The sequence below is a fragment of the Grammomys surdaster genome, unplaced genomic scaffold, assembly GCF_004785775.1.
Source record: "Grammomys surdaster isolate TR1022 unplaced genomic scaffold, NIH_TR_1.0 203, whole genome shotgun sequence".
NCBI lineage: Eukaryota > Metazoa > Chordata > Mammalia > Rodentia > Muridae > Grammomys > Grammomys surdaster.
Window position 1 is genome coordinate 1948499 of NW_021604648.1, and position 27166 is coordinate 1975664.

General features: G+C 50.9%; 1 protein-coding gene across 4 annotated transcripts in view; it reads right to left on the minus strand.

The window, feature by feature from the left end:
• Window positions 1-1559: 1559 nt before the first annotated feature.
• The window catches only part of Arrb1 (arrestin beta 1), a 71506-nt gene continuing 45899 nt past the window's right edge, over window positions 1560-27166 (minus strand). The window contains exons 2-16 of one of the 4 annotated variants that reach the window (XM_028770701.1): window positions 26472-26502; window positions 24651-24711; window positions 20951-20995; window positions 20032-20228; window positions 19278-19337; window positions 18431-18498; window positions 16859-16994; window positions 15605-15689; window positions 15137-15209; window positions 13463-13600; window positions 12185-12268; window positions 11232-11255; window positions 9551-9621; window positions 8500-8551; window positions 1560-7253 (exon numbers count right to left, since the gene is read on the minus strand). In XM_028770701.1, the coding sequence (XP_028626534.1) occupies window positions 7142-7253; window positions 8500-8551; window positions 9551-9621; window positions 11232-11255; window positions 12185-12268; window positions 13463-13600; window positions 15137-15209; window positions 15605-15689; window positions 16859-16994; window positions 18431-18498; window positions 19278-19337; window positions 20032-20228; window positions 20951-20995; window positions 24651-24711; window positions 26472-26502 (1237 nt within the window). In that variant the 3' untranslated portion in view covers window positions 1560-7141. The remainder of the gene's footprint in view (window positions 7254-8499; window positions 8552-9550; window positions 9622-11231; window positions 11256-12184; window positions 12269-13462; window positions 13601-15136; window positions 15210-15604; window positions 15690-16858; window positions 16995-18430; window positions 18499-19277; window positions 19338-20031; window positions 20229-20950; window positions 20996-24650; window positions 24712-26471; window positions 26503-27166) is intronic. The other 3 variants (XM_028770703.1, XM_028770702.1, XR_003711859.1) reach the window with 3 other exon arrangements.

The following is a 27166-nucleotide window of genomic DNA, read 5'->3' on the forward strand; positions in this document are numbered from 1 at the left end:
CCTAGCCTATGAGATGGTGTCACCACCTTTGGGGCAGATCTCCCTTTATTAAGCCTGTCTGGAAAAGCCCTCTCAGATGCATCCAGAGATACACTTATTAATCCTGCAGGCCCTTCTTAGCCTAAACAAGCTAAAAGTCAAGATTAACCATCTGGGCTGGGGCACTAGCTTGTGCAGAATGTGCTTACCAAAGAGGAATGAAGACCTGAGTTCAGATCTTCCCCACATATCCATATAGGACCACATATCCTATGATCCAGGGCCCCGCTCTGGGAAGGCAGAGACAGGAGAGCCCTTGAGAGTTTGCTGGCCAGTCAATCTAGCCAAATCAGTGAGCTGCGGGATCAAGGAGAGACCCTGTCTCAAAAACAAAACATGGAGAAGAACTGAGGGAAACATGAGCCTGTGGCTTCTTCACTTGTGCACAGGAGAATGTGTGTGCACATATCACACATGCACACACGCACACACACTCGCACACACAAGAACTCAGAACTTCAATCATCACAGCCTGTGTTTCTTTGGTGTTCTTCCTTCTTGAGATGCTTTGTCCCCAGGTCCCTGCCGGGTCACCCCAGTTCTTTAGCTGGAGCACTACCACCACCCCTTCTCCCAGGCCCTCTACCCTGGAGAGGTGAAGGCTTCCTCTATCTGACTGCTGGGTTTTTCTCACACCCCACTTTCTCTTTCATCTCCAACATTTTAATATCAAATCTCCTGGGGCTGCAGAGGTGACTTGGAGGTTAAGAGCTCTGGTGGCTCTTGCAGAGGACCAGGGGTTCCGATCCCAGCACCTACATGGTGGCTCACAGCCATCTCTAACTCCAGTTCCAGGGCATCTGTAGCCCTCTTCCTGACTTCCTTGAGTACTAGGCATGCACATAGTTCATACACACATGCTGGCAAAACACTCCTAAACATAAAATAAAATAAAACATCAACAAAAAAGATGAAATGACCATGTCTTCCTCCTGCCCTGCCTTGTCTGTAAGAGAACAGTGGAACAACCTACCTATGGCTAACCAGGAGGGCAAAGCTTCAACATAAGTTGGCGCAGTTTTTATAGGAATATAAAAATCAATCTCCATCACATAATCAATTTAAAAAAATTGATCATATTCATAGACCTCCTTTTTTTTTTTTTTTGAAACTGTCTCACTATATAGCCCAGGCAGACCCAAAACTCACTATGTAGACTAGGGTGGCCTAAAATCTTCCGGCCTCTGTCTCAGAGAGCTGTGATTAAGGGCCTAGCACGTCCCCTCTTTTTACTGAAAATAATACATAATCTGTTAGGATGTTGGCTGTTCCTTTAGCCCAGGAGCAGGTAAAGCTTAGGGAACTGAATTTACTCAGGTTTTTATGAGAGATCTAAGGCTTGGCAGCTTCCCCCAAGGCCACAAGGCTAGACAGTAGAAAGACAGAAGAGAAAAATCCTCAGGGAATCTTCAGGAGGGCGGACACAGCTGAGGCACAAAACTCAGCAGTGCAGGGCAGGAGGGTGCATCTGGTTCTCTTCCTGTAGGGGCGTGTGAGACAAGAAATGAAAACACAGCCAGTGTCCTCCATCACAAAAGGCCTTTAATGGCCTCTCGTACAAGGTTCTTTTGCTCATTTGTCCTGTTGCAGTGAATAAACTATAATGACTTCACGGGACACGGGCAGCCACAGGTACGACAGGTTGGCCTGGACATGGTCCAGGAATGAATGTGCCACACAAATCATCACTTCACAGAGGGTCACAGGCCTGAGGCCGCCCCAGCCACCCCTCGACACCACACCCAGGACACACATCAATTCCCACCGCTTGGAAGAGGCAGCCCGGCAGCAGCTGTGACTGGACCTAACACTGAGCAGAGATACCCAGGGAAGACAGGATATCCTGCACTGTCGTTTTGTTGTGAGCTATGCGGGTCGGGAACCCAGGCCAAGACCCTATCCCCTCACATAGGCTGCCGCCTCATCCGGCCTCTCTTCTTACCCTCTTCTACCCTTATATCCCTTTCAGTAGTCCCTATGAGGTGGGCAGAGCCTGGTTCTAGCCCTTTACACATGGGGAACCTGAGGTCAGTGGGGTCTCCTAGGCCACACTTGGACTGAATAAAACACTAGATGGCATTCTATCCCCCGTGCCATGTGATTGACAATGCCCTGAGCTTTGCCAGGAGGTAAGCCCAGGCAGGACTTTTTTCAAAGGCTAGCCCAAGTCTCACCAATGAGCTGTCCTGCAAGTGAATCCCCATGACACCGCAGGTCAGCAGAGAGAGAAGCTGGTGGACTGCAGAAAGGGGTCCAGCCTCTCTTTGGGCACAGAAGCCTCCTGTTGTGCACACGGACATCCACAGGTGTGGAAGAGGAATCCTAGGAGATTCACTGGAGGAAGACTTGCTTAAAATGCCTCGGAGGAATCCCGCCTCATAAAGCTCTCCCTGATGGGGCATCTCTTACATGACCCAGGATCCCCACCCCTTGGCTGTGCATAACAAAGCCAGCCCTGGGATCTCTTCCCATTGCCCTGAGAATGTGTCCCAGGTGGATGTTGGGCCTGGCTCCTCACTCCATGGTCCCCACGCAGCACACGCACTCTCAGGACCAAGCCTGTCTGGCCCAGCCCACATCAAACTCATTCCCAAGGTGCAGGGAGAGTCATCTAGAAAACCAGTGTGTGTTCTAATGCTTGGACCAGATGACCTGAGTCCCAACAACAAGTATCTCTGTGTCAGGATGCTGGAGTCACCCCAACACATAAAACCAAGAAGAGAACCTGTGCTTGCTGGTCTAAGATCAAACCACAAAATGTGGTTTGAAGTTATTCTTCAAAGAGTTTAAAAGTGAAACCTCAATAGATAAGAGAGTTAAAAGCAGTTACTCTGGAGAAAGTAGGAATAAGAGGGAGGGCTGGAGACTCAGCCCTCCTCCTCCTTTCCTCAGTTTCCCCTAGCAGCAGCCCCCAGTGAGGCTGTGTGGAACATTGAGAGGAGTACCTGGTCTGCAGACAGTGGGTCCCAGGGACCTGTGCTTCAACTTTGACCTCCCTTTTGGGGGGTGACAAGTTAGTGATATTGAGGGAGGTGCTAGTGTGCGTGGATCAGGGTGGCAGAGGTGTGAGTCTGGCCCCATCAGTAGGCTGCTTTGTGCCAGGAAGGGGTCGGGGGGGGCAGAAGTTATGGAACTGCCTGGACCAGGCCCAAGATAGGCTGTGTGGATAAAAATCAGAGAAGTCTCATTTGGTCCTTAAGTTTTAAAAGAGTAAATATCAGAACAGACACGAGTCTGTGTCCTGGGGTTAAAGGTTAGAGCCCAGCCCTTCACTGAGGGCTCGGAGCCATACATACAGGCCTGAGCCATTGGTGGGAAAGAGCTGCCCCCGGGGACATGGAAGCTTCTGTGAGTGGATCAGCTAGGACTCAGCTCTCAGAGCAAGAGGGCTGGACATTCCCACAGGTCTCCAAGGAGCTGTAGTGGTTCTTTTGACCCAGGATGGGAGCTTATACTCAGAAGAGGCAACATCTATTTCCTCTCACCCTTGGATTTCTTGGGTGGCCACAACAGTGAGTTCAGCCCTTTGACCTGTGGTCAGAGCCCAGGTTTCTTGACTTCTGTGGGCTTCTGGGAGGTGAGTTAGTCCAGGCTCAAATGCTCCTCTCTGCCCCCCAATCACCGACAACATCCATGTCTTCTGTGTCCTGGTTGCTGGGACCCATCCTTGGACAATAGCACCTACACTTCTTCCCCAGTGTGGTCACCAAAGCCACAATGGCTGATTATCTTCCTGGCTGATGTCTAACTTGGGACATCAGGACAGAGACTGGCAAACAAAGGGCTCATTCCACAGCAAGCCTCCTGTACGACCTTGGGCCTCATCCCTGAAGAGACAGGACCACTCTCGAAGCTGGCTGGCATAACAGAGTGCCAGCTCCTGGCTCTCATCTCATTCAAACCCACAGCAATCCCTCAAATAAAGCAGACAAAGGCTATTGTTCCAGTTAGGAGGGACGGAGAGGTAGCCTTGGGGACTTTCAGGACATGGTCCCTTTCACTGCATCAGGTGGGAATCAAGTTGTCAGCCATCCTCCTGGGGAAGCCAGCTGCCCTTGAAGCTGACATGGCCATGGGTCCAGACAAGCAACTCAATTCTTATCTTTCTAGGAGACGAGTTCTTCTCTTGGCTGGGGTACTGGGCAAGTCCAGTCGCCCTCAATTGATGAGCTTTTACCAAAGCATGCTCTTCTTGCCCAGACTGGCATTAACATGTGCCCTTTGGTCTACTGGAAAGCCCCAATGTGGCACAAGTCCCAGTCTGTTAGCACAAGAAAACCCAATCTCACTGGATGGTGCCTAGAACCTCATGAGGGTCCTCCACCTCCAGTTTCACTCCCAGGCTGCCTGCCAGGAACACTCCAGAACAAAGAAGAATCCTATAGAGAAGTACTGGGTTGTGTCACGGGGTGAGGGTGGGGCATAGTGTCTGCAGCAGATCAGAGGCTGAGGCAAGAAAAGAAGAGGCCAAAGAAATACATGAGCCTGTGTATCTCACCCAATATGGCAGCGGTAAGACTGTGGAGTAGGGACAAATGACACCAAATTCCAGCCCCCTGCAGTGTCATTTCCAGGATTTGAATCCACCTAGAAGGGACACTGTATTCAAACTCACATCAAGGCACTGTGTGGACTAGCTATAGCCAGAACTGTCAATGCTGTCTTCTAACTTTCCCCTGACCAGAAGGTTTCTATAGACAAGGATTCTAGGGTAGGATCCATCTTAGTGTCTGTAGTATCCAGCATAAAAAAACAAAGCTGTCATCAAAGGATGGTTTGGCTAGACTCCAACTTAAGCCTGGCTCAAAACACAAAGAGGCAGCCAGGGTTCTGATGCTTCTCTGCAGGTAGAGAAGTCTTAGTTGATCTGTGGGACAAACCTAAAGGATGAGTGGGGATATGTTGAAGTATAGGAAGCTCGAGAAACCAGATTAAGAAACCTTTTGCTTGTATAAATTAAGGATGGGGGACACAAAGGGTTAGCCCACATGCTAAAGGGTCTTGCATCAGCTCCAAAGGTTTTAGTGGAAGCCAGTGGAGAGCACATGCTTGCCTTACACTGTTCAAGATTTTAATCAATTCTATAGGTGCAAAAGTATCCAGCTAGCTCTGGCAGAGGCTAGATGCCAGGGGAGTCTCCAGTTCTAATCTGGGAAGAAGTACCTTGAGTTGACTGCTTATGAGATTTAGGAGGCTCAGGACCAGTGATCCTGGGCCATTTCACCATAGGAATAATTTCAATCACTGGGCATGAAGGACTGAGAATGGCTGGGATCTGTACAATAAAGCGTGCAGCCAGCAGTGGCAGGGGCATGCCTGCAATCCCAGCACTTGAGACAAGAGGATCAGGAATTCAGTCATTCTCAGCTACAGAGTGAATTCATGGCTAGCCTAAACTGCATACGCTGTCTCAAAACCAAACAAAAGCTGTAGTCTCCCTTCTCAGGCAAGTATGAAACTAAGAAAAAGGGAACAGAAATCGAGATGAGATCTTCTTGCCCTACTAATCAATATGTCTGATAGACTCAAGGTTGTCCACACACTTCTCATGCAAGCCTCAGCACACAGAAGCTCTGGGACAGAGAAGTTCACAAAGGCTCTGGACACAACTTGACATCAGATAAGCCGACTAGGTCTAAGAACAGCCCACCCTAGGCAGGAAGGCGCACTCAGTGATCTGCCCTGCCGTGGGTCCTCTGAGGTACCATGAACCTCCTCTGAAGGCAGTTAGCAGCCCCAGCTCCAGCTGGAGGATCAGAAGCTCTTGAGAGCTACAAACTTACAGAAACTTGAACAAGAAACCCTTGGAATCATCTGGTCTACCTCCTGGCTTTCCAACAAGAAACTGAGGCTCAAAGAGGGGAGGGAACTGGCCCAAGGTCACACAACAAGCTAGCATCGAAGACCAAACAAGGATATCTTTGAGTGCTTTCTGTTTTACCACCCGTCTGCCCTGTTACCCTGAGATTCACCCCAGTCAAGTCATATTAACACCAGCTGATGGAAACCAGGTACCCACGACTCTGGGTACTAATGGACCAACTCCTGTAGGAGAGGAGCTGCCTCCTACTGGAAGTTCATCTGTATGGATGCCGCCTCCTGGGAATGGGATCCCTTAACAGTGGGAATGGTGGCCTCAGGCACCTCTCTCTCACACCTAGCTTACAGGGCCAATCACTGTGGAGAAGTACTAGAGGACGCTCCAGCTGCCTGTGTCCCCCGCCCCCATCCTTGCTTCCTGTAGGACTATCCACTACAAAAGATAAGGATGGATGCCTCCTTGCCCTGTCCCATTTCTTAAACTCCCCTCAGAAAGCATCCACAGTAGCTCTGGCTCACTGCTAGGGGCTGGTGTTTGTTAAACACCCATTTCTCCTCTCTGTGCCCGCACACAAAAACGCAACGAAGTTATGATGTCTCATCCAATCAGTTCTGACATATGTGTGGCTGGATCTGTAGCCTGCCTCAATGTAGGTGTTGTCTGGTTAGAAAGTCAGTCCGTTGCTCTTCACTCCTGGGGTCTATGTGCCTCCCCCATGAGACACAGGGGCGTGGACCAAGGATGGGGGTGGAGGGGGAGGAGACTCTGGTGGGCCTGGACCACACACATACAAAAAAAAAAAAAGCACTGAAAATCTATTCACAGTCCTGCCCTCTCCCACCTTCAATATGGTCATCTTTTAGCTGCCAAAACTGTCACCTACTGGGACTACAGACATCTTCTTGTGTGTCTTGAACCATCTTGCCCACCCCCTCCACATCTTCACACCCATCATCATTGTGCCTTCAGGACCCACCCTCCTTTTTCTGCTCCCCATCTCAAGCCAAATCCCAAGGCCAGGTGGTGTGGCCTTCCTGAGAATAAGCATGAAAAGGGGGTGGGCAGGTGGTCGCAGAGAGATGGCTGAGGACGTGGTCCTGCTGGCGTGGTGATGCGAAGCCAGTTCTGAGACCAGAGGCTCATCACCGAGACTTGGAAGACCACTGGGGCCCCTTGGTAGAAACTGGAAGAACAAAAGGAAGAACCAGAATGGGAAGGAGACGAGAAAGCATCCGAGTGCGAGAGTGAACCTGGAGCTGACGGGCTGAGGCCGGCCCCAGTCTATCTGTTGTTGAGATGCGGAGAGCCGGTGCCATCATCCTCTTCGTCCTTGTCGTCCTTCATGCCTTTCAGCCTCTGTCGAGCAAAGTCCTCAAATACAATGTCGTCATCACTAGTGGGAGAGACAAGGAAAATGCTGTGTATTTGCAGGGGTAGACAACAGGCAGATCCAGAGGCCTGGCCAGATGATGGAAGGACTCAAGAGAAAACCCCACTCTCTAGGGTCTCATTCCCAGGTCTCTGCCTCAGACAGAAAGGCGTGCCAGGCCAGCCCACTTACAAGCCCACTGGTGGCTGTTGGGATTCTCACAAATAAACTGCAAAAAGCTTATCTCCCAATGTGTAAGGGCTAGAAAAGCGACCCTGTTCCTGGGGGTATGGAGAAGGTAAGTAGAGGAACAATGTGGCTCTGCATCGGAATCCCCAAAGAACAAGCCCAAGAAACCCCATTTCACCCCTCCAAATCAAACTAACAAGACTGCTTCAGGAAGCATGGCTGTTTCAACCAGGAAGTTGGTGCTGGGATCTAAGGAAGAAAAAGCCCATACAGGCCTTTCTCCTAGAAGCTAACTCATCCCAGGGATCGTAGGTAGGAAGGGACTTTTGAACGGGGCATGGAAGGTGGTGAAGATCTCTATGAGGACAGAGGGGGTGGGGGTGCCTGGTTTAAGGTTGCAGGACTAAGGAGAGTTTCTTTTCATCATGTCCCTTAGGCCCAGGCAGAGGCGATAGTCCCTTGCCCTGTGGAGTTCAGCCAGCTGAATGGATTTCCTCAGGGCAACTTGAAACCTCTGTTTCTCCAGATCTTGCCAAAGAATCAAGGAAAGGAGGTTTGAGGAGGTGGAAGGAGAAAGCAATCTGGCCCCAGAGGCTATTCAAGCCATTGAACCAAGTCCTCTTCCTCTAGCCACTGTTTGGTGCCCCATGGCCTTCCACTGCAGCAGAATCCGAATCAGTTGGTCCTCAGGCCGCAAGAGTGACAGCACCCAGACACCTTCTCCACCCCACAGGCAGCCTCCAACTGGCATGGGTCAGGTAAGAGAGGAGAGCCCCAGAGTCTGAACCAGCCCCATGTCAGCCAGCTGAGTGGGTGCTGCAGACGGATGGAGTGACTGACGAACGTGCAAGGAAGACAGACCCCACCAATGCAGGAGGAAGAGGAACAGGCATGGAGGGTCCTTCAAGTCACATGCAGGCAAGCAGGTTGCTGAAGAGGTGAGCAGAGGTGGCTCTCAGCAGACAGGTTAGACCAGCTGCTCCTCAGAGGTTAATAAACATTTATGCAAATGACCCCCTCCACCTCTCCCGTCCCACCTCCAACCCCACCCCAGACATCCGGGCAGGCAGGTTCAGCTTACTTGGTGTCAAGCTCTATGAGATTGGTGTCTACTGGAGTCTCGCTCTCTGGAACTGAACATACACAAGGCTTGTGAGGTACCCAGGGGCATGTGGACACGCGTGCGTGCGCACACACACACACACACACACACACTACGATCCTCAGACTCTCTAGAGAAGATGAGGCGGGCAAGGAAGGAAGGTGAGTGGGAAGCCTCCCAGGTCAAAAGCAGCAGACGCAGGGAGGGAGACATCCATGCCCAGTGACGACCCCGCAGGAAGCAGGTCTCCAATGTGAGACACACTAACTTCTTGCTTGCCTGAGTTCTATTTACTCTTAAGATCATGTTGTAGCCCTAGCTCTCCTCAAACGTGATCTCCCTGCCTCACACACCTCCCTCTGCTGGGACTGTGGGCATGTGCGATCATGTTGCCCTGGCGGGTTTTCCTACATTGTAACCTCTCTGAATTCAGAGTGCCATCTTTGGCGTCTCACCATCTACTCCTCGCAGGCACAGACTCCAATTTGTGAGAGGGACTGTAACTTCCCTTGCAAAGAAACATTGCCAACCTGTTACCACTTTAAAAACTCAACTAATATGGGGACTGAGACAGCGTTCAGCAGTCTTCTGGTTGTGGGTTCAATTCCCAGCATCCACAGGGTGTCTAACAACCATCTACAACTCCATTCCCAGTGGAATTGATGCCCTCTTCTGGCCTCTGGTGGTACTGTAGGTATATAGTACACAGGCATACATGCAGGCAAAACATCCATACACATAAAATAAAAATAAATATTTTTAAATAATAATAAATAACTTTTAAAATTCAAATTAAAATCCACTAATATGGCTTGTCCTCAACTCCCAGCCTCCCTGTCTTGTGGAGAATAGGAGTCAGGACTCTGTCTCCTAGTTGGGTCAAAAGCAAGTATTAGTTGTGTCCCTGCAAAAGACTGGGAGCTGAGGAAAGGGTGATTCTGGGCTGAAGGCTAACCCAGAAAGAAGTAGGGTGGTGGGATAACAGGGAGGCTGGTAAACCCCACCCCAGTGACCCACGGGTCCCACTCACCTTCCCGATGTGGCGGTTCCTCTTTAGGCTTGGGGTGCATTAAGGTAAAAGGCAGTTCCACAGCCACATCACTGAAACACATACCCAATTCCGTGAGCTCAGAGAGAGCCTCAGACTTTAAGACCTGCTGGCTGCCCTGTCAGTCTGAGGCCTGGGGAGGTCGCAGAGAAGCAACTACACTCCAGTTCTGCTACTCTGACCATGCCTCTTCTCTGTACTTACAAAGAGATAGATGCCCCACCCACTCACTCCCTTGAAAAAAAAAATGAAAAAGGGAAACAGAAACTCCCTTGCTTTAAGAGTCCTTTGATTACCATGGGCTAGGGACCATGCCCTCTGGGGACTCACGTCTTGGTCAGTGGGTAACCAAGGTGGCCTGGGACACTGCCCATCTCAAATCATCACAGTCTCCTGACATCACCCTTCCCAATTTTCTCCCAGTCCTACCCACCCACCTCCTTGCCACCCACAAGTTTCAGGAACTGGGGTTCAAGGCTGTCCATGCCATGTGCAGATTCTGATACCTCCTATGTGTGCAATATGAGAGAGAGAACCAGCCATCAGCCATTGTTGGTGACCAGGCCTTCCCTGATACTGTCCCTGACAGACAGGTTGAAGACAAGAGCAGGCACTTGCATGATACAGAGTGTACCCAGGACTGTTCCAGCACCTCCCTAGAACAACTGTGATCCTTGCCACAGCCCTATTATTATGATGGCCTGGGCAAGGATCAAAAGCTTAGGTACTTGGAGATTAGCCTCTTGCCTCAGGCTGCACAGCTATTGGCAGTAAGTGAAGAAAGACTCTGGCTCCATCATCCATCCCCTTAGCCACTAGGTAATAAACAGAACTGAGAGGCTGATTAAAAGTAGCCCTGAAGGCTAAGGGTGGTGTCGTCTTAGCAGAGCCTCTCTAGAATCATGAATGTCTCTAGAAAACACAACCACATCTTACTGATCGTGTTGCCAGCTGTGAGGGGGACAGACTGGGTGTGGTGGACTGCTACAGCCAGATTCAGTCAGTCTTCAATGAAGCCATACTGGATGTGACTGGAAGGACCTGGTTTCAGCTTTGCTAGGCTATGAGTAGTAAGGACACTACTGCCTCCCTGCTGGGATTCCAGTACCCTCCACAAGCCTGGCCACAAGTCCGGACTCATGAACTCTTTGCTGTTTGACACTGAAGAGATAGAATTATCTCTTGGTTCACTCAGATCTCATAGGATGAGTGACACAGTTATTGTGTGACAATGGGAGGTCACACAATCATGTCTGGGGCACATGCACTCCTACATGTGGTCTGGGAGCAAGAGAAACTGACTACAGTGAGCCACGAATTCTCAGTGGAGTAGAAGTTTGGAAGCCACGAAGAATGCAACTCTCGGAACATCTTAGGACTCAGGTCAGTAATTCAGATGGCCTCCCAAGGGCCACCGCCTTATCGCTTTTGTCTACAAAGGTCCTGTCATTTGACTGGGAAGGAAAGAAGTCAAGGTCTTCTGCTAGAAGCCACATCTCCCTGATCTGTTCTGGCACACTTCTGGTTGCAGCACATCCCCAGCCTGCAATCTGAGATAACCCTAAATCCTTCCCTCTTGGTACCCTGTGGTTCTGATCAGCTGAGTCTATGACCCCAGAACCTCTAGGAAGGTAGACAAAGAAGGACAAAGAAGAGGCTTTACCTGGATGCAAGGTCTCCCAACAGGCTGAGTGGGCCAGAGGAGGCAGAAGAAGCGGTCAGGACAGAGTGCAGAGCGGGAGAAAAGAGAAAGGACATTCATTCACTGCTCTGCCGCCCACCAAAGGACATGCTCCCAACCCCTGGACAGCTGACATCTCATCTAGGGCACTGAGGGATGGGCTTGCAGAGGCCCTGGACCCCAGGATCTTCATCTGTGAAAACTAATCTCCCTGCTCCCAGGCTATCTAATAGCAGAAGGAAGACTTTGGGGGTCACTAGGATATGAGAAGACTGTGGGTCCTACAAAGTCACAGAACACAGGACTGGCCACGGGTTTAGAAATGTTCTGTTATATAAAGTCAGTATTAACACTGCCAGCCGTAGAGACAATATTCTTTGTTCAACAGAGACAATCCAGGCTGACCTCCTTGAACCCCTGCTCTCCTGCTTCTCCCTCCCAAGGGCTATGACTGCAGAGGTGTTCACCATCCTTGGCTTGGAGGCATTGCCCTTGCCAACACTACTTAGTCCGTCAGGAGAACTACCTAGGCTTCATTTTTCCCCATCTATAAAACAGGAAGGTTAACCAATTAGTAACCCCACCCCCCAATTCAGCTCTGTTTTTCAGTCTCTAAGAGTGGTGTGTGTTCACTGTGCCCTGAGATGTAAGGAAGTCCATGTAGCCCCTGAGAGTCACAGTACACAGTATGAGGACACCCAGGGTCATATAGGCTGTACCCAATCCTCAGAACCAGACCTGGGCCTAGGCCAAAGAGGAGAGAGGGATAGAGATGGAGGAGAGGAGGGGCTCCAGCCAGTAGACAAGGAAGAGGAATCAGAGGAAGGAAGAGAAAAAAAGCAAGTCCTCAAGTCTCGCCTCCTCAACAGGAAGATGCAGCAAAAGGCCAGGCAAACCAGTGGGATGGGCAGGGGTTCTGGGGTGGCTGGACTTACCCACCCCGGGATACCACCAGCTTCACTTTGACTTTGTAGGAAACGATGATGCCCAGGATTTCACGGTTGGCACCTTCCCGCAACCTGCAGGGAAACAGGGAAGCTGGTCCTTGGGGCTCCTCGGTAGGTGGGATGTGTAGGCATCAGACTGTGATGGGAGGCACTACTGCCCATCCCTCTCCTGAACCAGCAGGTCCAACAGAGGTAGGAAAGGGAACTGGGTAGTGCCCTGGAACTTGTTGCCCTGGGTTCTGTTTATATCCCTCTTTGTGGTACTAGAGATTAAATCCAGAGTCTCAAGCATGATGGGCAAGTACTCTACCACTGAACCATGGCCCGAGTCCCTTGGGTTCCACATCTAACTATGAGATGTCCTTGCTCTGTAGTCCTAGCAGACCCTCCTCCCTGCCTCGCCAGTGCCAAACAGTGCAGTGAGAACTGGCCCTAACCGCCCTCTCACACTGTTTATGCTCGGTAACCCATAAGCAGAAAGAGCCACACTGAGAGCTGAAAGCCAAGGGTATCTGGGAGTCAGGGTAGCACGAGAAGGATGTGCTAAGGAGAAGATGCCCCGTGGGGGGCGTTGAGGGCAGGTCAGATGTAAGTCAGGGTAAAGGGGAGACAAAGAGCTTGTTGGTAAATGGGAGGCCTATGAGGGGTGATAATGTGATGGTCTAGCCTGAGCCAAGTCTGAGCATGGGGAGGGTAGCCTCAGAATCAATAGACAAAGACCAAATTCTTTGCAGAGAGCCAGATATCATCAGAGGGAATGAGAGTTCCACCACAACTGTTGAACTCTTCTACGGTGGGGCAACCCTGAAGGTTCAGTGATGCCCATGGACCAAATGACCTAATGGTGCCTCATGTGGAAGGGGGCCCCATATCTATCTACTCAGCACCCCACCTCTTCCACAGCCTCTCCAAGCCACCATTTATCTATTTCCAGGGCCCTTCTAGAAGCTATTCTCTCCCTTCCAGCCACAATGGCATCAGGGACACCCAGTCTGTATTCAGGACTTGGGGCTAAGAGCTGCCAATTCTTGCAGAAACCTTTTCCAGTTGTGTCCCCCAGAGCCAAATGATGGGACCCAGTAGTCTTTGACTGGGCAGGTGGGAGTAAGGAGACAGCTCTCCCTGGCTAGCCACACTCCAGGGGACTGGGCCTAGTCAAGACTTGGAAAAGAGCCTAAACCTCATCCTCATAGTGGTGGGCCAAGAGGTTGGGACCCCACTGTGGACTGAACACTAAGGGCCTGGGACTTAGAGGCGGGTTCTCACAGAGTGCTGGAAGCCAGATTTGTGTCTTCGTGCTTGAGCTTCCCGTCGAGGGCAAGTCCTCGCTTCTCTCGGTTGTTGGCCAGGAAGGGAGTCAGTGTGTAGACCTTGCAGAATGTTGAGCTGGGTGCCACATTGTCACTGGGAAGTAGAGTGGCAGCATGAAGATGACCCTTGTCACAGCCAGCCCTAACCCAGAAAAGATGTCTGTCCACTCCCTTTGCCAGCAACCCCTATCTCCCAGATGCAGGCAACCACTTGGGCCAAGCCCAGCTCTAGCAGGAAGCCTACTGCCATGAGAAAGAGGAGAGGGACACCACACACAGTAGGACTAATCCTGGACTAGCATGGCCATAATGCACATTTAAATGGCACATTTTTTTAGAAAGATTTATTTATTTATGTATATGAGTACACTATCGCTATCTTCAGACACACCAGAAGAGGGCATCGGATCCCATTACAGATGGTTGTTAATCACCATGTGCTTGCTGGGATTTGAACTCAGGACCTCTGGAAGTGCAGTCAGTGCTCTTAACCACTGAGCCATCTCTCCAGCCCACACACTTATTTTTAGTATTTATTTAATGATTAAGTTTTTATTTGTGTGTGTGTGTGTGCGTGCGTGCGTGCGTGCACGCGCATCCATGACTGTCTGTGCATGCAAGCGCCCTCAGAGGCCAGAAGAGGCCATCATATTCCCTAGAACTAGAATCACAAGCTGTTGTGAGCAGCCTGATGTGGGTACTGGAAAATGAACCCTGGTCCTTTGGAAGAACAGCAAGTGCTCTTAACTGCTCAGCCATCTCTCCAGCCCACACTTACTTTCAAAAGTATCACTGCATACAAACCACGAGTAAGTGTCTGGAAGCCCCCACCTAAGTTCTATCATTGAAACTGTACTTGCTGCAATGGGTATCTATCAGTCATGCACAGGTACTTCCGTTGTTCACTCTGGCCTGCTGCTAGCTTATCCCCCTCCTCCCTTTTCAAAGATGAGACAGATGTATACACCTGACACTGGGGCAGCCATGGAGTAAGACCCAGATTTACCCCTTGAAGGGAGTGGAGCCAGCCATATCTCAACCCCAAGCCCAACCCCACGGGAAACCGTGCTCACTGGAAGCCCAGGCAGCTAACCTTTCTCCAGACTGCAGATGCAAGTATGTGACAGAATATGGCGTTCCCCTTGGGGTTAAATGCTGTTCTGGTCATTTCAATGTACCCCCAACACCCACCAGAAATCTGTGCCTCATAGATGTGAGTCTTATTTTCAATCAACACTGAATATGAGAATATCCAACAATGCAAGAATATTTGGCTTAATAATAACATCTCCATCTCTAGGATATTAGAAACCACGTCAAAGTGGCAGGTGTGGTTGCTCACACCTATAACATTAGCACTTGGAAGGTTGAAGTAGGCGGATTGCCCCGATCTCAAGCAAGCTTGGGATACATAGTGAGTTTCAGGCTAGCCTGGTCTCGAAATGAGACCTGACTTAAAGACCAAAACAGGAGTCAGTGAGGCTACTCACCACATAGAGGCGCATGTCACCTGAATTCTAACCGAGAACATCTCTCTGCAGGTTGAGAAGAGATGCCTAGGCCTGGACTCAGAACTTCCCTTTCTCCTATCTAGTCCCCCCCACCCAAAGTTGTCTTCAAACACACTTACTCAGCTTCCTCCATGGCCACAGGGCACTTGTACTGAGCTGTGTTGAAGAGACAGATGTCCGCATACTGGCGTACTGGAGAGAGAGGTCAGAGAGGTAGGCACATGAGTCAGGGGATACCTCTCAGGATATGCCTCAAGCTCCCCGTTGTAGCTGTGCTTGCTTAGATTGAGACAATGACCAGCATTTACCAGAGGCCACCACCCCAGACTCCACCCAAACAGAAACCCCCATCAAACACCCAGTCCCTTCCATGACCAAGTCTTTCCTCCCAGGACAGCTTGGCCATGGCCCAGAAAGCCTATGAAGGGATATGTGAAGCAGTAAACCCATTGCCCCAACACCAGTTTTGAAGCCACTGTAGACTGAGGGCAGACCCAAGCTTCAGAAGCTACTAATGGTAGTGTCTCGGGCTTTTAACAAAGGCCATGCCTGCAGCTATCCCAACCCTCGGAAGGATCTCCAGCTACCCGAGATCTTGATCTTCTTCACAGTCTTGTTGGTGTTGTTTGTGACATGGACATTGACGCTGATGGGTTCTCCATGGTAATAGATCTGTGAGGCAAATGACAGAAGAGCGTGGGCAGGGACACCAAACTCTGCCCCTAGCTCATCAGCCACTTCCCACTGAGATAAAAGTGTCACAAAACATACTACCAAGTGTATGAACCTTCAGTACCACTGTGGGACCTTTCAAAGACATCTGTATTAGAAGATGACATTCCAGGACTCGGGGACGGCTTTGCCAGTAAAGTACTTGTATAAAAACACTAGTACCTGAGTTTGATCTCCAGAAGCCGTGTAAAAATGCTGAGTGTTTGTAATCCCAGCACTAGGGAGGCAGAGACAGGAGGATCCCTGCGGCTCAATGCTCAGAGTCTAGCCTAGCTGATAAGCTCCAGACCAATGACAGACTGTCTCAAAGGAGGTGGATGGTGTTCCTGAGAATGGTACCTCCAAGGCTGTCCTCCAGGTCCACACATATGCATATACACACACATATGTGCCCACACACACACACACACACACACGCACACACACACAAAAGAAGCTGACATCCTTGGCTCCAGTCCCATTCAGACCACTAGCTAAGACAACAGTAATAGTAATGATGGTGACAACCATTACATGACTTTGGACAGGTTATCTGAGACTCCTTTCTTTATTTCTTTGTTTCTCCTTTATTCTGTGTGCAGGCTTGAACAGAGCAAGGCCTCAAGTCCCCATGGGCTCTGATGGTCTGGATTCCCAGACACATTAAACTCTGGAAGATTCAGGGGAAGAGAGAAAAGGCTAACCAGCTACCAAAGGACCTGCTCAGAATTCTCAGGGAAGGGCATCCACTTTGTCCAGGCCCTTGCCTTTAGCTGCCCTAAGAAGGAGAGGGCACGCACCCCAGTCAACTGGCTTAGAGTCACCTGGCGTCAAGAGTTTTTCACCTTCTAGCTCATGGATAAGAGGGTAATGGCAAGGAGTCCCTGGGCCCTGTTCCCCATCACCACACTGCTGATGGGCTGGGCTTCTCCACCCAGTCTGAAGCGGGCAATTATCAGTGTGAGGTGGAACGGCCAGGACTCTTCCACTGCTCCCATCTGGTAGGTCACATGCCCACCTCTTCCAGTCCTTCGGACCCCAACAGGATTCCCCAAACCCTCAAGGGCAGTCAGGAGACACTGGGATCTGAGGGGCAGCAGAGCTGGGAAAATGGGGTCTGAGTCTCTTACCTCCTTATCCAGAGAAGCCTCAAGGTGCAGGGGCTTGTCCGACATCAGGAACTGTCTGGTGGTCTCAGCCGTGGGCTGAGGGCCAGGCCTCTCAGGGGCATACTGAACCTTCCGGATGACTAGCCGCACAGAATTCCTAAGGAAGATGTATGGGGAGAAAGACAGACAGAGTTACCAGCCTCCACACTCTCTTCTCTGCGATACCTAGACCCCTCTCCTGCTCAAGAGGCTACTGTAGCTCCCCATCCAATCACAGAGGTTAGCCTGGAGGGTTTGTCATCATGTGACTCGGCCCCAGCCTCCTCAATTCTGTCCCCACCCGACAGCAGCACTTCATTTGGGTCTGTGTGTCCCAGTCCCCAGCATAATGGTATGAAAGGGACTATTTTTTACTTTGTGCTCCCTGTGTCTCCTGATAGCATAAACCACTGGAGGATGGAAACTTCTTGCCTAGCTGGTTCACTACCATAGTCTCAGCACGTGGGTCAGTACCTGCCGCCTGGCACCTGCTAAGTGGAAACATGCAAAACTGACAGGCCCTCGTGGGAGGTGGGGTCATTATGGGATGTCTATTTAGCCAAGAGGTGCAGGACAGTAAAGAGGTGACTCAGTGAGACCCACAAATGAGAATGGTTCATTGGAGGTCACCAGGCTTAGGGTAGAAGCAAAGATGGACTGAGCTGGCGAGTTACCGCATGACGTGAGAAAGTACCTCCCTGTGCCTCAGTTTCCTCACTTGTGATACAGTGACAACAGCACTTAGATCTTAGGGCCCCTAGGAAGGTTAAATCACATCTGTCCATTACTGTGAGCATGACCGGAACCAACTAAGCCTTTGAGAACTGACAGCTATTGTATCATCTGCTCAAGATCCCTCTACTTCTCCATAATGCCATTATGTCCCCTTCATCACAAGGGAAAGTTGGGACAGACACAAGAGAGAAGAGTCTTATCTCCCCATACAAGAACAAACATACAGCAGATGAAAATGCATGTGATACTCCTAGTGGCCACCAGGTGGCGAACCCATCCCTACAGAGTCTGGTAGCCGTCCCTCGACAGGCTGATCTAGGAACCGACTCGGGATGCAGGGGCATCTGAGCCAGGTGAAGGCCAGGAGACAGAAGGTCCTGAACCCCAGTACCCCCAGGAGGACAGCCATGAGAAGCCAGGACCAGCCGCTTTGTCCTCCCTGTCTGCTGAGAACTGTGGAAGAATGTTGACTCGCTGAGCCACATTGAACCCCCTCTAGGTTCACTGTTCTCCACTCTGCCCCTTGTTCAGATCCGTCCACAAACACATGCTCCACTCCTGCTGAGGGCCTCTCAGCTACCCACTGTTGGAAGTTAACTGAAGTTGGGGTCTTTCTAAAATCAAAAGGCTGCAGTCTGCAGGAGTAAGGCAGGGAGAGGTAGGGTGTGAGAAAAGTCTGGCTCAGACCCCTTGGGCTGCCTCCTCCAGGAAGCTCATCATGACCTGACAGACTTCTAGACCCTTCTCACAGCAAAGCCTCTCCTCATCTCTGACTCCCGTGTTGTCCTTCCTCCCCATTCCCACCAGTGTCCCGTGTACCTTTTGTGGATCTTCTCCTCCAGGTTCTCAGCACAGAAAGCTTTGACTTCATAATCCACACCACAGGCCTGTGGAAGAGGACATGCTGACCCCATGGCAAGTGGGAGGCAATGCCCCCAGCTACCCTCCCATCTTACAGACCAGAACGCTGGGCAGGAACATAAGCCTCTGTCACCTGAGGACTCCGTGACATGAATCTGGAACCCTGGTACCCGATGTTCACTTTGTCCCAACGCTGCCCCTGACCCAGCTCCTTCCACTGGAGTTGCTCCTGAGAGCCCACCAGCTAACCCCACTCCCACTTGGGACTCCTGCTTCAGTCTGTGTGGCTGTCCTCCTCAACACGGCCACCAGCAACGAGACGACCCTGCGCTGGGTGTCAACAGTGTCTCCCTAACTCTCTAACAACATGAAGGTCTCACTGCCTCTGCTCTGCAGATGAGAGAGAGTGGACTCTGAAGTGTGAGGCTTGGAACCTGTTCCTGTCACTCCCCTCTAAGCTTCAGCTTCCCCTCTGTAGAAAAGCAGTGACACCAACTCAAGGCTGCCAGGGCCTGCGTGAGGACATATGTAGGTGCTCAGAATTTGCTGGTCCTGTGCAGTCAATACCAGAGCCAGCAAAAGAGGGAGCCTGTGACGCATCACCAAATGTGAGGTGAGGCCAGTCTGCATCTGCATCCCTGTCTCAGGAGACTGATGGATTATCCAAGGAACATCAGCCAGGCCTGGGCCCAGGCAGCTTTAACCAGAAGCGAAGTTCCAACTGTCCACTACCCTATAGGGAGAAATACAAGACCCTGGGGACATGAAAGCCTAGACCCAAGATGGTCTTCTTGGAGTGACCTACCTTCCCTGTGTCCTCAGGCCCAGGCTGCAATGTGACTGAGCATGGAAGGTTTGGTGGGATCTGTTCAGGAGACAAATAACATGAGCTAACCTTTCACCTCTGCCTTGTCTTTCCCTACACAGCTCTGTCACTACTATACACCCATCAGACCAGGCCCCCTGAGGACAGACCATCTCTCCTCCATCAGAGAAGTCCTCTGAAAACAAGCTGTATCTTTTCCACCAGACCAGGAGTCCCCGAAATAGACTGGTTCTCTCCTGCCCAAGCCATATCACACCAAGCACCACAAAAAGTCAGGGCAGACTATGGAAGATGAGAATTTGAATGTTCTTCACCTAAGGTCTCAACTCATCCTTGCCCCAGAGTCATGGAGTCTCAGAAACAGGAAGATGTGAACTCCAGAAGCATGGGGTCTTGGAATGGTAAAGAGGCACAACAGGGGATAAGCTGGACACGTGGCAGCCTGTCTGAAGGGAGATACACAGGGACCCAGGGCCAGGCAAGATTTCTTCCTTTGCTGTAACCATCCCTGGGCCTTCCTTTTTAGTAACTTAAATGTAGGAACATCAGAAGAGTAGCCTAGAGGTTAAAGTGACACACCCACAGTGGCCAGAGACAAGGAACTTAACAGGTACTGTAAGTAACAGTGCCTGGGTCCCCTGGGTGAGCTAAAGCAGCTGCCTTCCTGGGTTCCCCATGTGCCTGACCTGAGAGCATCCCAGAATGCTTCTGGAATGCAAGAAGGCGTGCTGACCTCAAAGGTGAAAGGGTAGGCATGCTCGCCCAGCTTCTTGATGAGCCGTTCCTGTAGCCGTGTCAGTGGCTTCTTGTCCTCAGGGGCCGGTGGGAAGGACTGCACATTGGCCACAAACAGGTCTTTTCGAAAAGTCAGACCCAAGACATCCAGGTCTTCCCGGCCATACCGGAAGGCGCAGGTCAGTGTCACATAGACTGTGAGGAGCAGGGGAACTGAGGACGGGCCTGGGAGGGGAGCATACAAACCCCTCCCCCAGAGCTCCAGCTGTAGCTCTGGGATTTGCCTTCTAGAGGCTACAAGCCTGTCCCAGGTTTAAATAGGGTGAGTACACTGCCCTCTGACACAAGGTGCCTTCAAGGGCAGCCTTGATGTGGTCTCTTAGGAAGGAGCTTCCTGATGGCCGTCCCCAGCTAACTCCAGCCCAGGATTGTGGAGGGGCAGAAAGAACAGTTAGGCAACCTGGCAGCCATGATGGTTGGGTTAGACTGGAGAGAGGGACAGGGAGACAGCCTAGAAAGGAAGCACCCAGAAAGCTGTGTCTAAAAGGCAGGGGACCTCAGCCCAGCCTAACCCTAACCTTGTACACAGACCTTTACCATCTATAAAATGAGACCCTCTCTCCTGTTCCACTGCCTTCCTCCCTTCCCCAAGCCTTACTGTCTTATTGATGGGACTGGGCTTGGGGCATAAGTTCTCCTACAGTAAGCAAGAAGCAGGAGACCTCTGAACCAAAGGAGACCAGAGTTCTTCCTATGGTAAATGAACTGGTTCATTTAAGGAAACAGGAGAATGTATGGGGAGAAGCCATGGGACTAGCTGAGGTCCTGCTTAAGCATCAAGGCAACATGCTGATGTCACTGGAGAGTGAGGATGTAGAGGCATCCAGCATGCTGAGAGTCAGAGGAACACAGCTTACCTCGCCTTTCTTTGAGATACTCAGGATCCACCAGGACCACACCATCTGGGGAGACAATGAACAAAGTCCCCCTGTGTAACCTTCTCAACCTGAGCCCCAACCATCCACTCAAATCAAATCCCAAAGGTAATAAGGCACACTGTCTATTTGGGTTTGGTCCTCTGTAGGATATGTACCTACTATAAGAGCCATTGACAACGCTACAGGAAACACAGCTAGTCTCAGGCTACAGAACCATGTTTCAAAGAACAGCATATATAAGATGGTCTCTTAAGAGTATACGGCCTAGGGACATCATGGTGATTTTAGTTTGTGTAAGCACACTATGTCCTCTACACAGTGACAAAACCACATAAGGACATTTCTCAGAATTGCCATCATTAAATGACTAATCTCGCCAAGAGGCTAACTATGGTAAAAGGCCTTGAGTCATGTTAAGCCAGCTTTGCAATAAACAGACTCCGCACCAGGCTGAGGATCAGCGAGATTTTCAGAACCTCCTGAACATGGTGGGGGTGGAGGGGTGGTCCATGAATCAGGGCCTCTGATCAGTATCTCTCATGCCTCATGTGACAACAGATGGGCAGTGTGTGTCAGTGTGCACACATAGAAGTATTTGGACAGCCCCTGGCATGTGTGAGCACGGATGGTACGGTTTGAATCTTAAATGTCCTCCAAAGGCTTACGTATGGAAAGCTGTTCTCCAAAGCAACAGTGTCTGCCCTGGGAAATGACTGGCTCACAGGGCTCTACCCCATCAGGGAAGTCATAGCTTAATGGGTTACTGGACGGTGGTAGGCACCCATAGGTGATGGGACCTAGTTGGAGGAAGAATGTCAACATGGCTTGAAGGGTGTATTTGGTTCTTAGTCCCTTCTTCCCCGTCTCTGTGAAGGATGCAGCTTGCTTCATCCACATGCTCCTGGTCATGACGTTCTGACTCACTGCAGTGACACAGTGACTGTGGGCTGAAATCTCTAAAGCCATCGCCCAAGTAAGTGAACATCTTGTCACAGCAATAAAAATGACTCATGCGCAGTGGAGACAATGCCTCTCACAAGGGCTGTCCTTGAGAGCAGAGCATCTGTCAGGACACAGAGAAGCCTTCTCAGCTGAGACTCCCAGGAGGCAGGAGCACTGTCCCAAGGACCATCTCTGTCACACATGCAGGCACACACTCACCCACGCACACACACACATACACACACACACACACACTCACCCACGCACACACACATACATACACACACATACACACACACACTCACACACACACACTTGCCCACGCACACACACATACATACACACACACATACACACACACACACACTCGCCCACGCACACACACATACACACACACACATACATACACACACACACTCACACACACACACACTCGCCCACGCACACACACACACTCACACACATACATACACACACACATACACACACACTCGCCCACGCACTCACACATACACACACACTCACACACACACACATACATACACACACATACTCACACACACACACACTCGCCCACGCACACACACTCACACACGTACCCACTCTAACACATAACCCATCCCTATAACTATCTACTCAAAGTATCTTAAGAAACAGTGAGGGCTGGAGATATAGCTCAATGACTGCTCTTCCAGAGGTCCTGAGTTCAATTCCCAGCAACCACATGGTGGCTCACAACCATCTGTAATGGGATCTGAGGCCCTGTTCTGGTGTGTCTGAAAACAGAGACAGTATACTCACATACATAAAATAAATAAATAATTCTTTTAAAAACAAAAAGAAAGAAACAGTGAGTATCTTGGCCCCAGGTTATAGGGATATCCCAGTCTACCCTCAGGGTCACCCACTCCTTCATGCATTCTTTTCCATCCATGATGGGCATCACTGCTATGCCATGTCCTGCACTGACTGGGCACCTGGAGCTCAGCTGAGGATAAATACAATGTCCCAGTGAAGGCACTTGCACCTTCCAGTAGTGCTTTCTCAGTGGGGTGGAGGGGGTGACTTGGAGCCTGGCCCCACAGAACAGGGCAGGGTTGCTCACTAGACAACCTAGAGACATGACGAGAAAGCCGGAAGGGCGAGTTCACCTCAGCGGCCTGAGAGGAACAAACTGTGAAGGCTGGGAGGAGAGGACACCAAGAGCTGGTGCAAATACTCCATCAGCTGGGAGCTGGGCGCTGGGCCCTGGGCTAGCACCAGGTCCCTGCTCCAGATGGGATGGTGGAATGAAAGGAAGACAGGACCAGTTCAGAGAGAGGGCAGTGTCATAGACAGAGGTCTTCTTAGTGAGGCAAATGACCAAACCTGAACAGTGCCCTAAGAACTCATTGGGTCCTCAGGTCCCAAGGGAACCTAGCATGGAGTAGTACCCTCCAGTTCCAATGTGTGTGTTGGAGAGCTGGTCCACTCCTTCTCTCGGCTCTCCACAGCCTCTGCTGTACTTGGGTTATGTTCAACACTGGCCCACAGAGAACTCTCTGGAAACCACTGCCTGACATCAAGCACAGGTGAACCCCAGGTAAACCCAGGGCCCAGGGCCTCAGAAAAGTCAGTTCTGGAGAAGATGCAATTAGTGGAACATCAGAAGACCTACACACTGTCCCCAGGCAAGGTTTGAGAGGGAAAGCAGGTGGTTCTGTCCCAGGTTCTAAAGGAAGGGGCCTGGATCAAAGACAGCAGCTTCAGCTTGCAGCCCTGTCGACACTGGAGAGCTCGGGCCCAGGGCTTCTGCTTACAGTCATGAAGCTCTTCTCTGTGAGCTGAAAGCTGCTGCTACGCCCTGCCTTCTGGACTCTGGCATGGCAAGGGTCCCTCTCAGCCCCACGACAGTGCACCAGAGCGCTGCAGTATCTCTAAGACAATGTCTAAGGCCAGTTTCTTCACCCAGCCTCAGTTTATATCATTGTGACCCCCTCTTTTCATGACTATCTTTTTAAAGAATAACAGTTGAACACCTCTGGCCTTAGTTCTCCCATTTGTAAACCAGATGACTCTGAACCTCCCCATACAAAATGAAAAGAGCCTGTGAGACCAAAGTCTTTCTATAGAAGCAGCTGTTCTGAGCATGGGCAATTTACTCCCACAGGGCCATTTAGCGCATTGTTATAACTGTGGTGGTGGTAGGGGTAGTTCTGGTTCTAATGGGCAGGGACCGGGAATGCTGGCAAATATCCTGCAACATCCAGGCAGACAGATGTCACCAACTAAGAATAATCCAAACCAAGATGACAACAGTTCCAAGGGATGGAAACCCTGAACTCAGCCAAGCCCTTGGGAGCCAATCTCAGCTGTGACACAGCGTCTCCAGCAGAGTCCTGTGTAGGTGAGAACAACCCCTATTTCAGAAGTCCTAAGAAAGACTTCCCTAGGAGACAGCAGAGCCAGGGGCTAGAATTTTCACAGTCTAGCTCTGTGACCTGGAACAAGTCGCTAAGCCTCTCTGTGCCTCATTCTGGAAAGCAGGAGTAATCACTGCTGCACAGCACGCCTTATGTAAGACGTGGCTGCTGCGGTTCATCTCCCTCTTGTCTTGGAGCACTCAGAGGCCTCTGTCTGGAATAGGGAGGAGCTGTCCAGAAGCCTGCTTCCTGAAGCAGGAAGCCATGCCTACCCATTCTGTGCACCAAAGCCTCTGGAGACGGGGCTCTCCCGTAGCCCACCGACCAGCACTCACCCACGGGGTCCACAAGGTCAACGTGGTCCACAAAGTCCCGCTTCCCCAGGTAGACAGTGAGCTAGGGAGAGAGCACAAGAGTGTTAGTGGCTGTGGGACAGCAGAACACAGGACTCTACCCTGAAGCTAACGCTGGCACCTACACACATTCCTAACCCTTACTGGAACCACAGCAAGATATGGCCCCTTGCCCCAAACCTAATATTAGCAATAACAGACCTTTGAAAAGTTTTAAACACCTCTGCCTCCCAAAGCCCTAGGAAAGAGTTGTTATTCTTCCCATTTTAGAAACAAACACATTGAGGCCTAGGGAGTTCTTCGAGCCAAACACCATTGAGGAGTTGGGGTAAAGCTGCAGGGGCAAAGCAGAACGAAATAGGAAAGTGGGGTATCCTGGGGAGGATTGGGGGGCAGACAGACAAGCCAGGTGCTCCGTGAAAGTGCTGATGCTGTCTCTGGGCTCTTCAGCTCTGTCTCCCTGCACCAGGCAGGGAGCCACTTACGTGAGGATGTTGCCTCTGGGGCACTGAGGAATCTCGGGGAACTAGCTCCCTACCCAGTGACTGGCCAGAAAGCAAGAGCCCGGAGCCAGACTGAGCTCTACTGGCTTAACTGAGCTGAGAGCACCATCCTAGAAGCTTCCCAGCCCTCGGCCTTCCCTCAGCCCTGACTCCTGCATTCCGTCCTATTTCTCAAGGGTGACCACTCAGCCCTTTGGACATTGGGCAGCCTCCAGCTGGGACTGTTCACACAGCCCTTAGCTTAGCCACACCGAAATGCAAATCTAACAGCTGTGCCTTTCGGAAAACCTTTTAGCCATTCCTCTGTGCCTGGGGGGTAAGGATGACAAATGGATTTCATTCTAAATACCAAATCTAATTGACTGGTCTGAGATGCCTGGGGTCCTGGATTGCCAAGGAATCCAAGATAAGACGGATCTCAGCTCAGCAGGAAAGGTTCAAAGATGATTAGTGATGTCTGCTATGGACACCAAATGGAGACATGGAAGTCCACATGGCAACCCAGAGTGTGGAAGCTGCTAAGCCCAGACACAGGACTCCTGCCATGGGCCCTGTGTCTTCCTCAACTCTGCTCCTTTCACACACTTGGACACTCACCAGCCTGGGATGCCCCACACTTCCTTGAATTTTATGCTCCACCCTATTTTCACCTCGATTCGCCTGGAACTGTGTCATCTGCAGAGAAAGCCATGGCTGACAGGAAGCCATGGCTGACACACACACACCCAGGCAAGGTCTTACAGTCCCTGGGCATCCCAAGAGCTCACAGTTGGCATCTGGTATGGGGATGACCCATGTCTGCACTGTGAGCACTGTGCCTCCCTTATCTCCGTACACTCCCGGTCCCCAGTAGGCCGGGCCCAGCCCTGGCATAGTGACTTCAGTACTTCCTATTTGCTGAACAGAGAGTAAAACAGAATACAGACTGTGAAATGGGGCCTCCGAACGGAAAAAAAAAGAAACCCAGGCTCTAAGAGCCCCTGAAGAAAAGGCACAAGGTGACACTATGACATCTCGACACCAGGGGACTCAATGTCATCCCTGTGGCCAGCTTGTCCCTGTTTCTCACACTCACACCAATGTCCAAACCATCTCTCCCCAGCTCCAGCTCCCTGAAGCCCACACAGAAAGTTTCCAGCTCCCCCTCCCCCTTCCCATTAGGTTTGAGGTCTCCTGAGGACAGAGCTGTGTCAGTCAGTCCCAGACAGTAGCAGTGCCTGGGGAAGCTGTTTTCTTTCCTAGTCCACAGAGGAGCCCAGAGCATGGGACAGTGAGGAGTCCGCACACAGCACAGACTCACCTTTCCATTGGGGCTTGCCTTCTTGAATACTCTATGGAGAGAAAAAGAGGTGAAGCCAGGGTTAATGAATTCAACTCAGCCAATCTCCTGCCTTGACTGTCCTACAAGCACCCAGGGTGACTGCCAGCTGCCCGCAGGTCTCCTTCAGTCCTTCAGAGTAGGCTGTGGGAGTCTCACAAGTCCACTGGCTCACACACAGGAAAATCCCCAAGTGCCAGAAGATTCCAGTGATCAGCCTTCACCTCTTCCTATGTCACCTCCAGCCACTCTCTTCCTTAGTCTCTGCCTCACTGCTCTTCAGCCCCTCTGTCCCTTGTTGTTCCTTATTTCACCAGGTGACTCCTGCACAAGGCCTTTGCTCTCGAAGTTTCCTTACCATACTCTCTCCTACCCTGGATGTTCTTCCCAAATAGCCACTGACTTCAACCCCCTGCTACCCCAAGTCCCCAAGTCCTTCTCATGATTCATTCTTCCTTTCTTCCCAGCCTCCCCCCACCTGCCACAAACTCTCCTTCATGCCTCCTCTGTCTGCTCTGCCGCCATGCCCCCTCCACAGCACGGACTCTCTCAAACACACACAAGGGTACACACCTCACCGTTGTGTGACAAATAGGTTTTAAATGATAACGGGTGGTGAGAGTTCAATAAATGTTCATTGAACAGATAAGCACATTGTACGAGAAAGCTGGGGAGAC